Genomic DNA, 20,605 nt, shown 5'->3' with positions numbered 1-20,605 from the left:
TGATGGTAAAGACAGTCTTATGACAATAGATTTTTGAAATTCAACGATTTAGATCGTAGGAAAGAACACTTGATATTTCAATACTGTCTCCTATGGCCTTAGTAGTGACAAATCTTTTACGTTTGACAACGTTGACAACGTCAAAAATAGGCCTAAAATTTATACTTATTTTTTGTCTTTTTGTCTTCAAGTCTTTTCACTCAATTTTTTTACTTCCCTTCAGGAAGGGGGCTTTATCTTTCAGGATCATTTGGGAAACGGCCCTTTCTAAACTAAGATTTAGTGTATAAATTACCTAAGCATGGACAAAAATGCGACTTCATGAAACGTTGTAAACGTTCCAAAACGCTTTCAAAGAAAGGCTAGCTGTTCATTTTACAAATATTCATTCCATCAAAAGGACAACTTGATTGTAAATAAACTATAAAGTTGTAAAATCTGTCAGGCGTCTGTTTATTAGCCTGAAAGTTCTACATGCCTATGATCTGTAATTCTTATGAGCCTATAAGGAATATTATTGGGTGCTGTTCTGAGATAACCTAATGTGTCTATGTTGAGATTTCATGGAGTGAAAATGATTTTATGACTTTTATGACTTTATGACTACGAATTTCTTTTTTGTTTCCATTTCCTTTAAATATTTCTTTACGACATCCTCCCACACCAAACGAAGCCAACCCTCTTTCCGTTTAGCCCTAGACGGTGGGCCGAAAAAGACATTCTTCGGCAATATGTTATCCTTCGTGTGCAGAACGTGCCCCAGCCATCTCAACCTTTCTCTCATTATGGCCTATAAAAGGGGTATTGAACCATACTTTTCGCACAGCCTACTGTTTGAAATATGGTCAGTCAGTCAGGTACCCAGAACAATCCGTAGGCAATTTCTCAGTTCTCAATTTCTCCATTCCTCTAATCTTCCTATTCTTCCAAGCTTTTTTTTTAACTTTGAAAATATATCCTGAACCTTGGCTATTCTTCTTTTAACATCCTCGCTGCTCCCACCGTCATTACCAATAATTCTACCAAGGTCAGTGAAGCTGTCCACCCGATTAATTTTTCCCTACTCAACGTCACCTTTTCATCTTCACTTATTCCTAGCCTTTGTGACTTAGTCTTCTTAACATTAATTTTGAAACCTATTTGAGCACCCTGAACTCGCAAAATCTCTAAATGATCGTTTATTTTGCTCACATTTTCATCTAGGATGCTTCTAATCATCAGCATAATCTAAGTCCAGGAGAGTTTTTCATCCCCAATACTGCTGCGGTTAAGGTAGGAAATGAGGTTAGCAACTGGTTTTGTATTTAATCAGGAGTTAAGCAGGGTTGGGTTCTATCCCTCTTTATATGGATCATTTTGATGGACTTCGTCTTAAGGAGCACAGGAAAGGCAATTGGAGACCATGGAATCAGATGGGGAGGAAGAACGCTCCTGGACTTAGATTATGCTGATGATTTAAGCATATTAGATGAAAGTGTGAGCAAAATGAATGAATTTTTAGAGGTTTTACGAGTTCAGGGTGCTAAAATAGGCTTGCAAAATTAATGTTAAGAAGACTAAGTCACTAAGGCTAAGAATAAGTGAAGACGAACAGGTGACATTAGGTAACGAAAAGGTTGATCAGGTTGGGAGCTTCAGTTACCTTGGTAGTATTATTAGTAAAGATGGTGGGAGCAGTAAAGATGTTAAAAGTAAAATAGCTAAGGCTCAGGGTGTTTTTTCAAAGTTAAAAAAAGTTTGGAAGAATAGAAAGATAAGTCTACAAACCAAGATTAGAATATTGGAAGCTACAGTGATGACAGTGGTCAAATATGGCTCTGAAGCATGGGCACTCCGAAAAGTAGATAAAAATTTACTAGATGTTTTCCAGAGAAATTGCCTACGGATTGTTCTAGGTACCCGGCTGACTGACCGTATTTCAAACAGTAGGCTGTGCGAAAAGTGTGGTTCAATCCCGCTTTCTGGGGCTATAATGAAAGAAAGGTTGAGATGGCTAGGCCACAGTCTACGGATGAAGGATGACAGATTACCGAAGATTGTCCTTTTTGGCGAACCGTCTGGGGCTACACGGAAAGCAGGTCGTCCTTGTCTGGGTTGGGAGGATGTCATAAATAAAGATTTAAAGGAAATGGGAACTTCTTGGGAGAGTGTAAAGAGGGAGGCTTTAAATAGATTAGGTTGGAGGAGGAGCATGCGTAGCTGTGTTGGCCTCAGGCGACTTGGTGCTGCAGTGAGCTATTAGTGGTAGTAGTAGTAGTAGTAGTATTTGATTCCGTGGTCTCCCATTGCCTTTTCTGTGATCCCTAAGACAAAGTCCATCAAAATGATCCTTATAAAGTGGGAGAGAACGAAACCCTGCTTAAATGATGATTTAATTGGAAACCAGCTACTAACCTCATTTCCTACCTTAACCGCAGCAGTGTTATTCTCGTACATTTGTCTGGCATAACACCTTTGCTAAAGCTCTTCTATAAAGTCTTACCTTATTCAAGTCTTACCATATGGCCATTTTATGACCTGTGGGCCATTTTATGACCTAACACCGTATTGGTTATAACTAGATTGTTATTTCTACAAAATTGCAAAAGTCTGTAGCCATTACTGTTTTCTTTCCTAAACCAAATTTACCTAGGCTAGAATACCATCTATTTCTATTTCTACCGACCTCGGGGTTTAAATCTCCTAGTAAAACACCGTATTTCTACCTGGGATCCTGTCTATTTGCTCCTGTAACTGTAAGTAAAATTCATCTGAGTCACTAGTATCTCCGTCAGTCTGTTCTAAAGGGGCATATGCTACTATAACTGATACCCTGAACTTTTTAGTCATAAAGTGAGCGATTAGTATTCTATTATTAATACCTTCTCAGCCTAGCCATGACTTAGCAGCTTCGTTATCCATCATGAGCTCTACTTCCTGTCTATGTACCCCACCCTTCCTGTCTGAATAAACAATATTTATATCACCTAATTTCATGTTTCAACCCCCTGGATATGATAAAAGGTTAATTTAACCAAATTTTGTCAATCAGACAAAACCAGCGGTGTCAAAATGGTTTTGTGGCAAAATGCTATAAACCTGGTGAAATTCCCAAAGTAGTATAGATTATGTATAATCTATACTAGTAGTATAGTATAAATATAAATCCGTAGTATAAACTAGTAGTAATAAACTAGTAGTAAAAAACTAGTAATAAACTAGTAGTAAACTGGTAGTTCTCTACCAGTGTCTTTTTACAGTTGAAAAGAGTTTGGAAGAGGAGCAAGATAAGTCTGTGAACCAAGATTAGAATATTGGAAGCTACAGTAATGACAGTGGTCAAGTATGGTTCTGAAACGTGGGCATTCTGAAAGACGGAGTTTACTAGATTTACTACTAGTTACTAGTAGTACTGGTTACTAGTACTACTACTATTATAGTAACAGTGCTAGTACTCCTACTACTACTCCTCCTACTACTACTACTACTACTACTACTACTACTACTACTACTACTACTACTACTACTATTACTATCACTACTACTAAAAGTAAAAAACAACACAGGGTACTAATTATTAACTACTAACATCTACTGCTGCTGCTACTACTGTTACTACTACTACTACTACTAGTACTACAAGTACCAGTACTAGTAACAAGTACTAGTAAGTAGTACTAGTAACGGAGATTTACTAGATGTTTTTCAGAGGAATTGTCTACGGATTCTTCTGGGTACTAGACTGACTGACCGTATTTCATACAGTAAGTTGCACGAAAAATGTGGTTCAATCCTGCTTTCTGGGACTATAGTGAGAGAAAGATCAAGATGGCTAGGACACGTTGTGCGGATGAACGATGAAAGATTGTTCAAGATTGTTTTTTTTTTGCTAACCATCTAGGGCCAAACAAAAAATAGGTGGGAGGTGGGAGGAGGTTGTAAAAAAGGATTGTAAGGAAACAGGAACTTCATGAGAGACTGTAAAGATGAAGGCTTGAAATAGATTGCGATGTAGGAGGGGTGTAAGCAGCTGTGTTGGCCTCAGACGGCTGAGTGCTGCAGTGAGTTGTTACTAGTAGTAGTAGCAGTAGTAGGTAAATTTTCTTTTTTCGAAAAGCAACTATCGAAAAAGAAGCTAAGATGTATTTACATCTTGATTTCAACGTCACACTTATGTGTGACGTTGTATGTATGACGTTATGTATGACGTTTATTATGTATGACGTTATGTGTACTTAAGATGTGCTTTTCATTGATTTCAACGTCACACTTGTACTACAAAAGGAATGGTAACAAATGGATTTGAATTGAAGTCTTGCAACCATCACTAATTTCTTTCAGCTATTACCTACTAACATGTAGATCTTTCAACTTCAGATGTTCCATCTAACATGTAGGTCTTTCCACTTCAGATCCTTAAACTAATATGTAGATGTTTCAACTTCAGATCTTTCAACTAACATGTACATCTTTGTATCATTAGCCAGATTTATCTTACAGGTAGGAAAACTGCTATTCTAAGCCTTCAATATTTTCTTATTTCAAAAATGACATGCAGATGTTCCAACTTCGGATCTTTCAACTAACATGTAGATCTTTCAATTCAGATCTTCCAACTAACATGTAGATCTTTCAACTTCAGATCTTTCAACTAACATGTAGATCTTTTTATTTTTAGCCAGATTTGTCTTACAGGTAGGAAAATTGCTATTCCAAACCTCTATCTTTTCTAATTTCAAAAAAATTATGCCCTTAGCCTTTGCTCGATTGGTCTTCAGAAATTTGACTAAGTCGAAAAATACTCAACTCAAAATATATACACGAATGCATAGTTGGTGCCGTAGTCCTACGTAATCCACAAATGGGACTATAATGTTGCCTAGGCATCATTCCCCTTCAATGAAATGGAATGTTGCGAATCTTTGATACCGTTTTATCTCTCTTTGATTTAACTGACATCAGTTAAGTTTCATGTTTCCAGCTTACATTACAAACTTTAGGATAACAAAAATAGGGAATAAAAGGACAGAACAGTTAGTTTTTTGTATTTTAAGTATTTTTCTAGTTTTTATTCCACTGGATTTTGAGTAATAGGTAGCTCTTTCGGGGTTTGTTATTTTGATTTATTTTTTCAGGCTGTTTATCTTCATAGTTGCTTATTTTCATAGTTTATCATTCACTTCCAGCAGTTGCTCGGGGTTGCCATTCATTTGGCATGTCCAAACGTTTGGTGGTTGATTTTTTAAAAGTTAGTTTTAATTTGTAAATGTTACACAATATTTTTTTTTTATTTATTTATCATATTTTTTTTTTTTTTTTTGCATTTTGGATTTTTTATTCATTAGGGGTCTTTTTTTTGTAAGCGGTTTATTGATTATTTGTTTCTAGTTGATCATATAGTTGGTTAGATGGTCTAGTTGGTCATATAGGTGGTCTAGTTGGTTATATGTACATCTTATGCGATTTTTTCTCCTTTTCGTGTAGCATTGCTTTTAGTTTATTTAATTGTGTTTAATGTGTTTAACATTTTCCTTCTATTGATTTAGTGCTGAATTGAACCATATGTATTCCCTCTCTTGTTTAGGCCTGGGAGCCTTTGGGGTTTAGAAGTATGTATTCAATGTATGATTAATTAATTATGAATTAATCTTGTCTTATCTTATAGCTATATTTGTTTTGTCAGGGCTGGCTTTTGGAATGGAGAAGGAGTGTGCGCAGCTGTTTTTTTTTTATCTTCGGGCGGGTTGATACTGCAATGAGTTGTTAGTAGCAGTAGCAGTCTTTTTGCCCTTCGCGACATTTATAATAGAAGTGGGGGTACTGAAAAATAATTTTTTTTTCGGTAAAAAAACAGTTGTTTTGCATCCTTTAAAATTAAAAAAAAATTATTAGCCATCACTTTAGCTATATAAAAACTTTAACTGCATTCCATATAATTTCTTTATTTTGCAATTTATGCTTCATTTTATTTTAAAAAAGACGTATATCTACCTTGACAACGCGCTTTATTTTAGGATTCATTCCATTATGTGAAAATATGCCAAGCGGAAAAGCCACAAAACCAGGCGACGTAGTAACCGCTATGAATGGCAAAACCATACAAGTTGACAACACTGACGCTGAAGGAAGATTGATTCTGGCCGATGCTCTATGCTATGCTCATACATTCAATCCTAAGTTTATAATTGACATTGCTACTCTTACTGGTAAGATTTTTAAAAGGTTTGCTGAGTGGTGGAAACCAGAGTTGCCATTGGAATAAGATGGTAAAAGAGGATGAGAGCGGATTTTTGCTTTCACAGAAAGCGAGGTGAATGGAACTTCAGAGATGGACGTGCAGTCCAAATTAGGGCATTGGAAAGTGCATTTTAGCTCATATATCTTTCCCGTCCCATTTTAAGAACAACTATTTCTAATAAATTTAAAAAAGTTGTGTGCTTTGCGATGAAGTCTCTAGAAGACCATACCTTTCTAGACCCTAATTTGGGCCTTAGATCCATCCTAGAATGTTTCGTTCATCTAGTTTTTTTTTAATTCATGAAAATTTGTTTAAAAAAAAATTATAAATGAAAACTGTATGAATGAAACTAGTGTGAATATAACTTTCATTCATACCAGCTGAATGAAAGTTTCATTCATCTAGTATTTTTATTAATTCATGAAAATTCGTTGTGTGAAAAGTTTGAGCTAGAAAAATCGTTCCTAACTCAGGCTGTAAATACGTTCCTGACGGTTTTCCCTATCAATTTCAGAAACTTCCTGATTTAGCGAAACACCTCTCTTCTTTCCTTTTACCAAGATGTGTCAGGTTTAATAACCAAATCGCTGCCCCACCCCGCTTTAAAAATCCTGCCCAGGTATGTTTGTAGACCCCTGTTTAGTTGGTTTATGGAATCCCGGGCTTATATTGGTGTCGCGGTTTAACTTTTTTTTTTAAATTCTTTCTTCTACCTTCGATTTTATTTCTTCAATTTCAGTGTGATTGTGAAAGGAACATGCAAACATTTTTTTAATTACATTCTTTAATTATTTAAACATTCATTTATATTTAAAAAATTATTTAAACATTTTATATTAAACATTTAAACATTCTTTAATTATAATATATATAATAACATAGGAACAAAAGAAGGAAATATAACACAGACACCTAAAATTTTTTAACTAGAGCTTTTCCATTTTTGATTTTTTCTTGTTGAGTTTTGAGTTTTCTGGTGATATCAGAAGGTGACGTAGCTCGTGTCGTTATTTAAGCCTAGAATTTAAGTCCATCAGTATCAGTTGAAAACAGGACTAAATCAAACGTATTTTATGTAAAATTCATAACCCTGTGATATTTATGCCAGAATACACTAGTATTTTTTGTTTTTAATTGTGTTAAAGACAACATATGAATATCAGAAAGGAAACTTTAAAATTTGAAATCTCAAATTTTCGGCTTTCCTTCTATGACGTTATCGAAAGACGGTCTAATTTGTGTCATTATTTAAGCAGCCAGAGCTTTTACAAATTTCTAAGAGTTGAGCCGTCGGTTCAGGTGCGGTGGAGCATGATTGGGAGCTCACTATAGCATGTTCAAGACCTTTCGAGTTTACCCTTATTTTTCGCACAACTCACGTCTTTCTTTAGTTCAAAAGTTATTGTCATCCAGAACATCTACTAGAAGTGATGACCAAATTTGGTGGGCCCAAGTTTATGTCTCCAAGGAGTGCGGGAAAAGAGGGTGAAAAATGTAGCACAGGACTGTCACTTCGACAAAAATGTTATTTATTACTGCTGTCAAAACATATCAACTGAAAATAAGGAGCAACATTAAAACTAGGCCACCTTCTACGCTCTTTTTTCCCAAAGTTACCGGATCAAAATTTTGAGACAGCCATTTTGTTCAGCATAACCGAAAATTCTAGTAACTATGTCTTTGAGGACGCATTAACCCCCACAGTCCCTGGGAGAAGGGATGCAAGTTATGAACTTTGCCCTTTGTTTACATATAGTATTGGTTATCTTGAAGTATACTGACGTTTTCAGGGGCTTTTTTCTGATCTTGGGGGGGGGGGTTAAGTGAGAGGATCTTTCGTTGGAGGACTTATCATAGGGGAAGACAATTTCCATAAGGGTGGCGCTGGATATTCCAGCATTATTAAAAAAAGAGAAATTAAATACGACCAAGTTTTTCAGCTAAAAGAAAGTAGCAACATTAAAACTTAAAACGAACAGAAATTATCATGTATATGAGGGGATTCATTCCCTCCTCAATACCTCGCTCTTTGCGATAAAAGCATTTTTAGTAGTTTCAAAAGAGCTATATATTCTAATTAAACGGCCTTTGTGATTCAGGGGTCATTCTTAAAGAGTTGGAAACAAATTTTAACTTTAGTGTATAAAAGGAGGTATTGACGAGGGAGCTAACCCCGTCGTATACGTAATAAAGAATATACAAATATAGAGGTTTGATTTTTATTGAAATGAATTCATTCAAAAATCTAAGTAAAAGTAAACGAATGTGTGAATATTGAAATGAATTTTTAAATGAAATGAATTCATTCAAAAACCTAAGTAAAAGTAAATGAATCAATGTGAAAATGTGAATTTTGAAATTTTTTTTTTTCTGAAATGGGTCTCGTATATAGACACAACTATACATGCTTTTTCCTCTCAAAGGAGCAATAGACGTGGCACTCGGCTCTGGAGCAACTGGAGCTTTTACAAATAGCGAAGAATTGTGGCGTAGGTTCAGTTGTGCTGGAGCAAAAACTGGAGATCGATTATGGCGCATGCCTCTCTGGAACCATTTCAGTCGTCAAGTTACGGAGTCACATTTAGCAGATATTAACAATGTCGGAAAACATGGTAGAAGTGCTGGCGCGTGTACTGCTGCAGCATTTTTAAAGGTATATCATTTTGTTTTGATAATAAAACGAAAAAAAAAAAATTAAAGAACCAAGACCGAGGGTGATTTTCAGCAAGTGGAAAAGAAGCGAAACGAAAAGACAAAGCAGATGTGTCGACAAGGACTTCCGCCAAGCCTTGCTCAGAGCTAAAATAAAGCACTAATATTTTGAAGCAAAGGAGATAGCGAAAATCTAAAAAAAAAAAGCCGGAACGCATGAAAGACCGTTCAAAAATTAAATTGCGCAATAATTCTTTACCTTGTGATTAAAGCAGCCTGATGCACAATTGGTCTTGGTTTAGAATGGATATTTTCTATTTCAGTGAAAGTTCCAAAAAAAGCCATTTTACAGTCAAAATAAAAAAAGGTAATTTTCAAAATTAGTGAGGGTAATATTAGAGGAGAAGGGGATTGAAATATTCCCCTTTCTACCCCTTTAGCTAAATTCATTTTTAAACATGGGGTAGGGTAGGGTGGTTCTGTTTTTTTCTTTTCTGAGAATGCTTAAAATTGGCATTTTCAATGAAATTACCCCAAAAAAGAGTTTTGCAAAATCTTGAGGTGTGACAAAATCTGGGGAAGGTTAGGGTGCAAATTGTTAAAATAACTTTGGGTTGCCTATGCATAAAAATAAAACAAAACTGGCTAAACAGTATCAGTAGCGTCAATTCACACAAATTAGGGGTGGGAGGGGGTTCGGGGCAGAAATATATTTTTCAAAATCTAGAGAGAGATAATTTTAGGTTTTGCTTCTTTTTTTTAAATGAAAACATCGAAAAAGCCGTGTTACGATTAAAATAAAGAATTTTTCAAGATCTAAGAGGTAAGAGTGACAGAATGCATTGGACTTGTATAATTTGGGCATATATTTGCACATTATGGGGGTGGGGTTAAGGCTAGGTTAGATTACTTTACCCTCACTCCCCTCCTAATGTGCAAATTTATAGCCCAAATTATATTACTATGTAAGTTAATATTATTTTTTCTATCATATATTGGTATATTTCATTAGGATTCATCAGGATTAAACTTCACTTCTTGGGTGTGTTCCGTAGAATTAACAAGTATCTCTTTTTTCTACTAAGAAACAACAAGACCGATGCTTATCTACATTTATGTAGGATGAAACAATTTTTTTCCATGACAATACAAAAACGCCATTTTTAAAATGGAATTAGACTAGTTCAACTAGAGTAAAAAGAAAATAGTTTCAATAATTTTTGGGAAAAAATGGGGTTTTGAATCGACAAGGAAAGAAATTGAAAATGCAAAGCAAATATTCCGATTGAAACACCGATAACCGATTTTCAGTGATCGGGGTATAAGTCAAGGGTACCAATACGGGAACATACAGTGAGGAAGCAAGGATTTTGTTCTGTTCTCTGCATAAAGATGCGAAAAGGCATTTTTCAAAATTTCAAATTTTTGCTTGAGAAAAAACAAAACATCAATCTAAAGGTGTTTTTCCACATCTAGGAGGGGGGTGGGGGTCAACTTTACCACCTTTCTATAGGTGCGCCTGTATAGAACATGCTGAAGAAACAAAACAATTATCAATTACATTGATAAAGAGTAATATAATTCTAGTGATTTCTAGTCAACAATCTAGTGATTTATATGCTGATTTAGTAATTTTTGTCAAGAATCTAGTGATTATTTTCACCGCGTGGCAACCCTGCACCTAACACAAAGCACCGTGGATGCTAATGGTATGCTTCCAAGTTCACTGGTTGCAAATGATGTCCGTGTTTTTAAACAGCTTTCGGCTTTTGTTGAATTAATATTAAAATTATTATCTCTAATTAAAACTAAAAATTGTATAGCCTAAAAAACTAAAAAATTATAGTTTTATTCTCTTGTAGTAGCCCATTTATACGAATGTTGGCCACGATCAAGTGAGCACCTAGACCCCTTCATTCCAATGTTGTGCAAGCAAAGCGCTTTGGAGGTAGTCCAGTCTTGTAGTTGCCCTTTAAATCTGAAATACATCTCGATATCGCTCTAAAGCATGGCATCAAAATTGATTATTCGCTTTTCCGTGTGTCAATTCCACTGAATCGACCCAAGCTGTGCTAAAAATACCAAGGATTTTATCATTTTGCACGTGAATGTATGAATGAACCTAAATGTGGTAAACGTGCTGGCCCTATGTTAATAGCCTTTAGTATGCAGGCTCAGCCTTCACTATGAAATGCGCAAATTTTGGTGGAAATCACCGAAGGAACAGCTTCTCCTGCGCCGTGTTGAAAAGCCGTATGCCTGTCACTGCTTAGAGCACTCAAGCTCGAGGCTGATACACCCCCCCGCAGGTTTACATCTTTGCACCGAACCTGACTGTGTAAATCTGTATTTTCAGAATATAAATGGAGAAAGAAATAAGTTAATAATTTTAGCCGAAATATTCAAGTCATTCGAAGTAGTGTGTGTAGTTGAGCACCTGTGTCTAGGTGGCCAACCTAAATGTGGTAAATGTGCTGGGCCCATGTTAATAGCTGCTATTATGCATGTTCAGCATTCACTGTGAAATACGCAAATTGTGGTGGAAATCAGAGAACCAACAGCTTCTCCTGCGCCATGTTGAAAAGCCGCATGCCTGTCACTGCTTAGAGCACTCAAGCTTGAGGCTGATATCCCCCCCGCAGGTTTACACCTTTGCACCGAACCTGACTGTGTAAGCCTGCATTTTCAGAACATAAATGGAGAAAGAAATAAGTTAATAATTTTAGTCGAAATATTCAAGTCATTCGAAATAGTGTGTGTAGTAGAGCACCAGTTAAGTGGCGATAATAGTAATCAGTTGGAAGTTTCTTGTGAACACAAGTTCTTTATCCGTCCTGCGAAAGTCACAGAAGGTCGTCCCTCTGGCGGTATTATGATTGGAGTAAATAAGAGCCTTTAGTGTGTTTTACTTGAAACCAATGACACTTTTGTTGCGGTTGATCTAGGCCATACCGTTATTCTTGGAGTTTATATGCCTACTAATTACAGAAACGAACAATCCAACGAATTTTTTGCTAAAGCATGTGCAAGTGTCTCAAAAATTTCTCTGCGTCTGGTAAAGTCATCTTGCTTTGTGGTAATTTTAACACTGATCTTACTATTACTAGTTTACCGTGGTACCAGATCTTATTATCATCACTTCCGAAAGATCTAACTGTGGGAAGGAATAGTATAAATTATACTTATGTTCATAATTCAGATAGCGTGGCAAATTTGGACTTTATAATTTGAGATCTTGAATAGTTCAAAAAGTCTCTTGATAAAGTTTCAGATGAAATTTTGATTAATGATCATTCTCATCTTGAAGTGTCTGTTGTTGTTGTTTTTTTTTTTTTTTTTGCCGTATGCGTCGTAGTCCGTTTCAGAAACAGCTTTGGGATAGGATAGATGTAAACTTATATCAGTGGGTATTAGGTGATATTCTCAGTAGAATTAGAATTCCTTTTCACCTCCTGTCACAGTCTCAAACATTTCATTTGTTGGAATTAGATGTGTCTAATGCTGAAATAGTTCATGCTATGAAATTTGCGGTTGCCGTCGCGGTTCCCGTTATTAGAGTGCGTAGAAATACACAAAAAAGGGATGGTCTGTTATACCAGGGTTGGTTAATACAAAACAGAAATATCGGCTATGGTATCATATTTGGCCTCGCCCGGCATCCAAGATCCTTGTGACCTCTTTGGACCAGGTTTCACGATCTGCTGCCAATTGCTCTGCGAACGGAAGCCACTGGGCCGACCATCTATGTCCAAACTTCTTAAAGCCACCAATGGGATCCAGGTCACACTTGATCAGGGTCCACCAGTTCTTCTTTTGCCCTCATTGATGCCTCTTCCAAGAGTATCATATTTGGGATCCATATGAACGACTGAGAAATGATCCCCTTTTCCAGATAGTTAAATCAACAAAAAAGAAAAATATAAATTTAGTGGCAACTTGGAAGAAACAACAATTAAAAGATATATCAACCAAGATTAGAAATAATCCAAAGTTACTTTTTAATGAGGTTAATAAATTAACACAGTCATCAGCTGATTTATCAGACCAAATCCCGCTAGAACAATGGTATGGACACTTTACTTCCGTATTTCCTCAATCCACCATCACCTGAATTGAGTTGTCGTTAATTGTTGCATAAGCATTTTTCTCATTTGAACCCATATAAAAAACTTTCTCCTTTTTATGTTTTGTGTTTCTCCTTTAACGTTTTAATAACTTAACGCTTTAATAACTATTATTAACCAGCTAGTTTAAACTTAACTTTAACTCCTTTAACTTAAGTTTTAACTATTTTTGCTGGTTCTAATTAAGGTTATTATACATTTCTTATTCTTCTATGCTTATTGTTCTTATTTTATTTCTTCATTCTCATGTCTCATTTCATATTTCTCACTTTTATGTGGAATACAATAGTACTTTATCTAGGTTATGTTCACTTTTTAAAACGAATATAGGCTTTTTCTTTTATACATTTAATGTTTTTGATCGTAATTTCTTTTTTTTGTGAGTTTTTCGCATATCGGTGCCGTGAGTAAACATAGAGGCAGTCATAGATATCGTCGTGCTCAAAGCGAAACGGCATATCTCGTGTTTTATGTAATCTTGCAGGTGGTCTAAAATAGGCTTTCTTAAACCCTCCTAAGCCCATCATTATTAAGCTAGCGAACTATGTACGCACCATACTAGGAGCTCAACTCTATTTATAGACCAATCACTTTGTCGGTAAAGCTGATTTTTATCGACTTTCTATTTATAAGTTATACACAGAGCAAAAGAGATATTACTGCCTTATACTTAATGTCCTATTCTGTCTTATGCTTTCTGTCGCCGTCTCTTGCTTTATATTTCTAAGTTATACAAAGAGAAAAAGAGATATTACTATCTTGTACTTAATGTCCTATACTGTCTTATACTTTCTGTCGCCGTCTCTTGCTTTATATTTCTAAGTTATACAAAGAGAAAAAGAGATATTACTATCTTGGACTTAATGTCTTAGAGTGTCTTATACTTCCTGTTGCCGTCTCTTGCTTTATATTTCTAAGTTATACACAGAGCAAAAGAGATATTACTGTATTATACTTAACGTCCTATACTGTCTTATACTTTCTGTCGCCATCTCTTGCTTTCTATTTCTGAGTTATACAAAGAGAAAAAGAGATTTTACTTTCTTGTGCTTCCGCATGCTTTCATTCTATTGCTTTATTTTGGTTACGTCTTACATTATTCCTTATTTCTAAAGGGGAAAAAATAGCCCTGTCATTTTAAAATGTGTGCCTCCTAGCCATGAGGTCTCCAGATGCTTCTGTTTTTGAATAAAGAGCTTAAAAAAAAGATCTTTCAGTGTAGCAGTTTTGTTTGAGGGTTTAAAATGATAAACAGTTTGCTGTAATTACAATGTGCAGCTAAATATAGTGATTTTTTTATGTAATCTTAAAAAAATTGTTTTTCTAAAGGGAAATATGTCAAAGCTAAGTAAAAAACCGAGGTAAAAGCTAAAAAAGCAGAAAATGAGTGCTGAAACAAGCGCTAATAATGAGTTAATAAAACAGAAACGGAAGAATTTAAATATATGAAATGAGTAACCGCATCAGGTATTTACATACCGGATAGTTGAATCCTGAAAAGAACAGAAATTAATATATATAACGAAGTCAAATAAAAAAAAAAAAAAAAAAAAAAAAAAACAGAATTTACCACAAATAAGAATAGGGCTGCCGCCCCTGAGCCCCTCTAAAGGGCAGAGTGTCATTTGCGCTTTACTGAAAATATATTGTATTTCGAGCAGCGTGTTTTTATTTGTCCCACATAGTCAACAATACAACGTCAACATATAATCATTAAGATAATCTTAAGATTAGATAAGATTTAAGATAAGCATTAAGATTAAGATAATTAAGATTTAAAATCGGAATTAGAGTGGGACTTGTCTCCTTCGAACCCTCTATAAGTCTTGGGTATCATTTGCGCTTTACTGAAAACAAAATATATTTCAAATAGTGTTTTGTTTTTTTTTGTCAAATCAATAACAACAGAAAAATCTTGCAACTGTCAACTTAATTTTATTTTGTCACCCATATCCAATAATACAACAAAAGCATGAAATATCAAGGATAACCGAAATTTAAAATCCGAGTTAGTGTGGGACTATCCGCCCTCAAACCCTCTAAAAGTCTTGACCGTCATTCGCGCTTTCTGAAAGTATGTATTTTGAACATTGTTTTTAAATCAGTTACAGTCAACAAGAACAGTCAAATCAATAACAAAAAATAAAATCAGGACCATAAAAAAGATTACAGAGCCAAAAAATAGTGTTAGGATAACAAAATTTGTAACTGTCAATTTAATTTTACTATTTTGAAATTACTTCTTTTATCAAAACTTATCCTTTTGATTCTATTTCATCAAATCACTCTGACAATGCATGCCTAAATCACTTTTCACTTAAAATAAGCATATTTGTCCTAACTTTCGAAAAAAGACTTGATACCTTTCTTTCTAGGAGTTCATTACATGCGACCACTGGATGCATTTAGATATTGCTGGCGTCATGCTTAACAAAGACGAAGTGCCCTACCTATGTAAGGGCTTTTCTGGAAGACCAACTAGAACAATTGTAGAATTTATCTCTCAGTCGATTGCATAGAACCAAGTTTTGGAAAGCGTTTCTGTGATTAAATTTTGTTTGCATTGATTTTTGTACCCAAGAGAAAGTATTTCTTGCGTTTGCGCTTTCTATAGGTAAAAAAAAAGCGCATACACATTTTGTCACTTCCAGACTTATTGAAATCACAGTGTTAACAAGTACAATCCCTGACCTGTACTGCAGCCATCTGTTGTAAAAAGGCAAGATTTATGAATTTCGTGTTTTTTTCCTTTATTTACCGTCGTGCTTGTACTACGATTAAATAAAAAAAAGCAAGTTTTTTCAACTGAAAGGAAAGAGCAATATTAAAACTTAAAACGAACAGAAATTATTACGTATATAGAGGGCAATGTCCCCTCCTCAACACCTCGCTCGTTTCGCGAAAGCTTTTTAAAAAGCTTCTTATTGTTCTAGTTAAACGACCCTCGTGTTTCAGGAGTCGTTCTTAAAGAATTGGGAAAGGATTCAAACTTCAGCGTAAAGAACGAGGTTTTGACGAGGGGACAGTGCCCTCTATATACGTAATAATTTCTGTTCGTTTTAATGTTGCTCCTTATTTTCAGTTGAAAAAATGTTTTAATTTAATTTCTGATCGTTTTTTAAATAAACGATCATTGTCGTTTATTTTAAACCGGTTTCTCTGTCTGTGTCAGAGATTTAGCTCAGTCTCAGTGAGATAAACTACTATGCAGGTATATTTTAATTAAATATTTAATATATAGAGTTGGTTAGGTTAGGTACAATGAGTCGAAGACTCTCACACTCGTAATACAAAAAATGTTTTCGTCGATTTCTTCTCTTTCCGTAGTTCGCATATCTGCCTCAGCGATTCTTCTAAATCGTGTACCGCTTCACTTACTTTGCCTGCTATAACTAATTCAATAATCTTCTCCATCTCCTTCTCTAAATTTTCGTTTCCTACATTAACCTTAAATAAATCTTCATCATAAATATCTACTATTCTTTCTATTTTTATATTTTTTCTTAATCTAGTATGCATTTTTCCGAAACCTTTTCTATAACCTTGTGTTTCCGTCGGCGATTTTCTACTCTGATTTCTGACAGCAATGGCAAATGGTCGGAGCCAATTATTTCCAGAACCTCAAAATCCGCACAACGGGACAAAAAACAACTATACACTAAAATATAATCAATTAAACTTGGGTTCATACCTGATAAACATGTAAGCTTTCATATCCCCTTATCCTTTCCTACCCTTCCATTAACCATGAGCAAACCATACTCCCCACAAAAATTCTAAAGCTTACTTCCCCAAGTGTTCTTTCTCCTTCTCTTGTCCTTAGTATGCTTTCCCCTTAATTTCTCGAAACTCTCTTCTTTTTGTATTGGAGGATCTGCAAAAAAACCCATCACAAGTGTCTCATGTGATCTAAACGATCGGCTATATACGCATTATAATCCCCCATCAATATAAATCCCATGTACAGGTACTTGAAACTTAGAGCTGCTACTTCCTCAGGTAGAAGTTTCCAAGTATCTTCGTTTAAATATGAGCTAGACTGATGTGGTAGACATAGGTGAAGCATAAGCTAGATAGAATGGGGTTGCTACAAAATGTTAGAACTTAAGAGATTTTTGCAGGACATTAGAAGTTTCAAATACCCTCCTCCCTATAAAAATCGTCTGAGACCCCCTCCTCCACTAAAATTCTGGCAGAATATAGGTATATGCAATAAAGTCCTAAAATGACTATTGAAAGAAATAAAATGCGGCTTACATGCGTAGTTCGTAACACTTTACGGGCTTCTAAAGTATATAGTACGTTTAGTAAAAAAAAAAATACAAATGTCTGAAACCCACTTTCTTTTATCTCTTAAAGCAATCAATCAGACAGCTAATTGCTCCCATGCGACAAAATTACCGTCCTAAACTTGTATGATATATCAGATGAGTAAGTTAAAGTGATTTGTGCTATATACTTGACTTTATTAAACAAGAAACGCATATACATAAATCTTATACAAAGGAGACAGGGAGGCAACTCGTTTTGTTTCCTTTAGCAACAGAGAGAGAAAAAAGAAGAAGGAATTACACCTCAATAACTCACACGGAGTACATAAAAAAAGAGAAAGAGTAGAAACGGAAAAAAAAATCGACTCGTAGACACGTATGGGACTTATAAACTAATTTATAAATAAATCACTTTCTGCCCACTACTATAGGCAGAAAGAACTATCTCTTTCAATTTTTTTTGTATGTATAGAGTGATGGTGACTCACTTATTAAATCAAGTAGTTTATATTTATTGGCAATCTCAGGGTCGATATCTTAAACTTAGTCTTGATCTCTCATTTTTAATAAAAGGAAAAATAAACTTATTCCTTGCTCTTGATAAATGGCTGTTTATTTTCAATCAAGAGTTTCATTTTATTGAAATAATTATCCATGCGTTGGATTTCTAAAAACCATATGCCTATATTAAGGTGAGACATTTGTTGTAAATGAAGAATATCAAGAAATAAAATGATGTTATACGGGAACAATATTGTTGCAATTAAGCTAGGAAGCAAGGTTAGCAGCAGGTTTGCTGTTGAACCGGGAGTTACGCAGGGTTGTGTTCTATCCTCATTTATATGGATACGGGAACAATACAATACGGGAAATACGTGAACAATATTGCTGCATTTAAGCTACGAAACAAGGCTAGCAGCAGGTTTGCTGTTGAACCGGGAGTTATGCAGGTTTGTGTTCTATCCTCATTTATATGGATACGGGAACAATACAATACGGGAAATACGTGAACAATATTGCTGCAATTAAGCTACGAAACAAGGTTAGCTGGAGATTTGCTGTTGAACCGGGAGTTACGCAGGATTGTGTTCTATCCTCATTTATATGGATACGGGAACAATACAATACGGGAAATACGTGAACAACATTGCTGCAATTAAGCTACGAAACAAGGTTAGCTGGAGATTTGCTGTTGAACCGGGAGTTACGCAGGATTGTGTTCTATCCTCATTTATATGGATACGGGAACAATACAATACGGGAAATACGTGAACAACATTGCTGCAATTAAGCTGCGAAACAAGGTTAGCTGGAGATTTGCTGTTGAACCGGGAGTTACGCAGGATTGTGTTCTATCCTCATTTATATGGATACGGGAACAATACAATACGGGAAATACGTGAACAACATTGCTGCAATTAAGCTACGAAACAAGGTTAGCTGGAGGTTTGCTGTTGAACCGGGAGTTACGTAGGGTTGTGTTCTATCCTCATTTATATGGATACGGGAACAATACAATACGGGAAATACGTGAACAACATTGCTGCAATTAAGCTACGAAACAAGGTTAGCTGGAGGTTTGCTGTTGAACCGGGAGTTACGTAGGGTTGTGTTCTATCCTCATTTATATGGATACGGGAACAATACAATACGGGAAATACGTGAACAATATTGCTGCAATTAAGCTAGGAAGCAAGGCTAGCAGCAGGTTTGCTGTTGAACCGGGAGTTATGCAGGTTTGTGTTCTATCCTCATTTATATGGATACGGGAACAATACAATACGGGAAATACGTGAACAATATTGCTGCAATTAAGCTAGGAAGCAAGGCTAGCAGCAGGTTTGCTGTTGAACCGGGAGTTATGCAGGTTTGTGTTCTATCCTCATTTATATGGATACGGGAACAATACAATACGGGAAATACGTGAACAACATTGCTGCAATTAAGCTACGAAACAAGGTTAGCTGGAGATTTGCTGTTGAACCGGGAGTTACGCAGGATTGTGTTCTATCCTCATTTATATGGATACGGGAACAATACAATACGGGAAATACGTGAACAACATTGCTGCAATTAAGCTACGAAACAAGGTTAGCTGGAGGTTTGCTGTTGAACCGGGAGTTACGTAGGGTTGTGTTCTATCCTCATTTATATGTATACGGGAACAATACAATACGGGAAATACGTGAACAACATTGCTGCAATTAAGCTAGGAAGCAAGGTTAGCAGCAGGTTTGCTGTTGAACCGGGAGTTATGCAGGTTTGTGTTCTATCCTCATTTATATGGATACGGGAACAAGACAATACGGGAAATACGTGAACAATATTGCTGCAATTAAGCTAGGAAGCAAGGTTAGCAGCAGGTTTGCTGTTGAACCGGGAGTTACGCAGGTTTGTGTTCTATCCTCATTTATATGGATACGGGAACAATACAATACGGGAAATACGTGAACAATATTGCTGCAATTAAGCTACGAAACAAGGTTAGCAGCAGGTTTGCTGTTGAACCGGGAGTTACGCAGGGTTTTGTTCTATCCTCCTTTATGTGGATTATTCTGTTAACTTTGTCCTCAAAAATATGGCAAAGGCTATGGGATGAGAGAGCAAGGAATAAAATGCTCTTAGAGTTAGATTATTTAGTGTCCTAGACAAAATTTTTAGCAAAATGGATTATATTTTGAAAATTCAGAGTGTAAGAATAGGTTTGAAAATTAGTTTTAAGAAGACAAAGTCGCTTAAACTGGGAATAAATTAAGGGGGAGAAGTCATGTTGGGTAACAAGAAGATCGATCAAGTGGATTACTTCGCTCAAATGGGTACTACCTATTATATATTTTTTTTCGTTAAATCACGAAAAGGCACAAACGATTCTCAGGAGAAAATATTGAAATGTTGCTGATTTTGAATAGCCAAAAAGTCAGTAGTTTATTCTTCTTTATCCTGAGGCTTAGCACGTGCAATTTCAAATCTAGATTTTTATGGTAAGCACAAGGGCGGATCCAGGATTTTCTTTATGGGGTGGGGGAATAATAGGTTGCTCCAATAAACTTGCGAGCAAAGAAATACCTGCAATTTAAAGGGAACCTCGACAATTATGTGTCGTATGTTAGAAGTGGAAATGTCGTAAATTTAATTTAGAATCTGGGGAAGGTTAAAGTGCTAATAAATCTGTTGAGACTAAAATGGTATAAAAATATTGATTCAAAAAAATAATACCCTACAACAAACGCCCCGCCATAAACAGAAATATAAAAAACTCATCATCTTTTAAAAAAGTATAATATTTAATGTTTTCTGCATAATTTTTGCCTTTGCGCTTCTGACCGCTGTACCGAGTGAAT

At 35.6% G+C, this 20,605-nt stretch overlaps 1 protein-coding gene across 1 annotated transcript in view; it reads left to right on the top strand.

The window, feature by feature from the left end:
* LOC136026876 (cytosol aminopeptidase-like) overlaps positions 1–15,560 on the top strand; it is an 85,867-nt gene extending 70,307 nt beyond the window's left edge. Inside the window, exons 8-10 of the mRNA XM_065703665.1 lie at positions 5,994–6,185; positions 8,641–8,870; positions 15,369–15,560. Of these exons, the coding sequence (XP_065559737.1) occupies positions 5,994–6,185; positions 8,641–8,870; positions 15,369–15,512 (566 nt within the window). The 3' untranslated portion in view covers positions 15,513–15,560. The remainder of the gene's footprint in view (positions 1–5,993; positions 6,186–8,640; positions 8,871–15,368) is intronic.
* Positions 15,561–20,605: the final 5,045 nt, after the last annotated feature.

Source organism: Artemia franciscana, chromosome 5 (assembly GCF_032884065.1).
Source record: "Artemia franciscana chromosome 5, ASM3288406v1, whole genome shotgun sequence".
Taxonomy (NCBI): domain Eukaryota; kingdom Metazoa; phylum Arthropoda; class Branchiopoda; order Anostraca; family Artemiidae; genus Artemia; species Artemia franciscana.
This window is presented reverse-complemented; position numbering and strand designations above follow the sequence as displayed.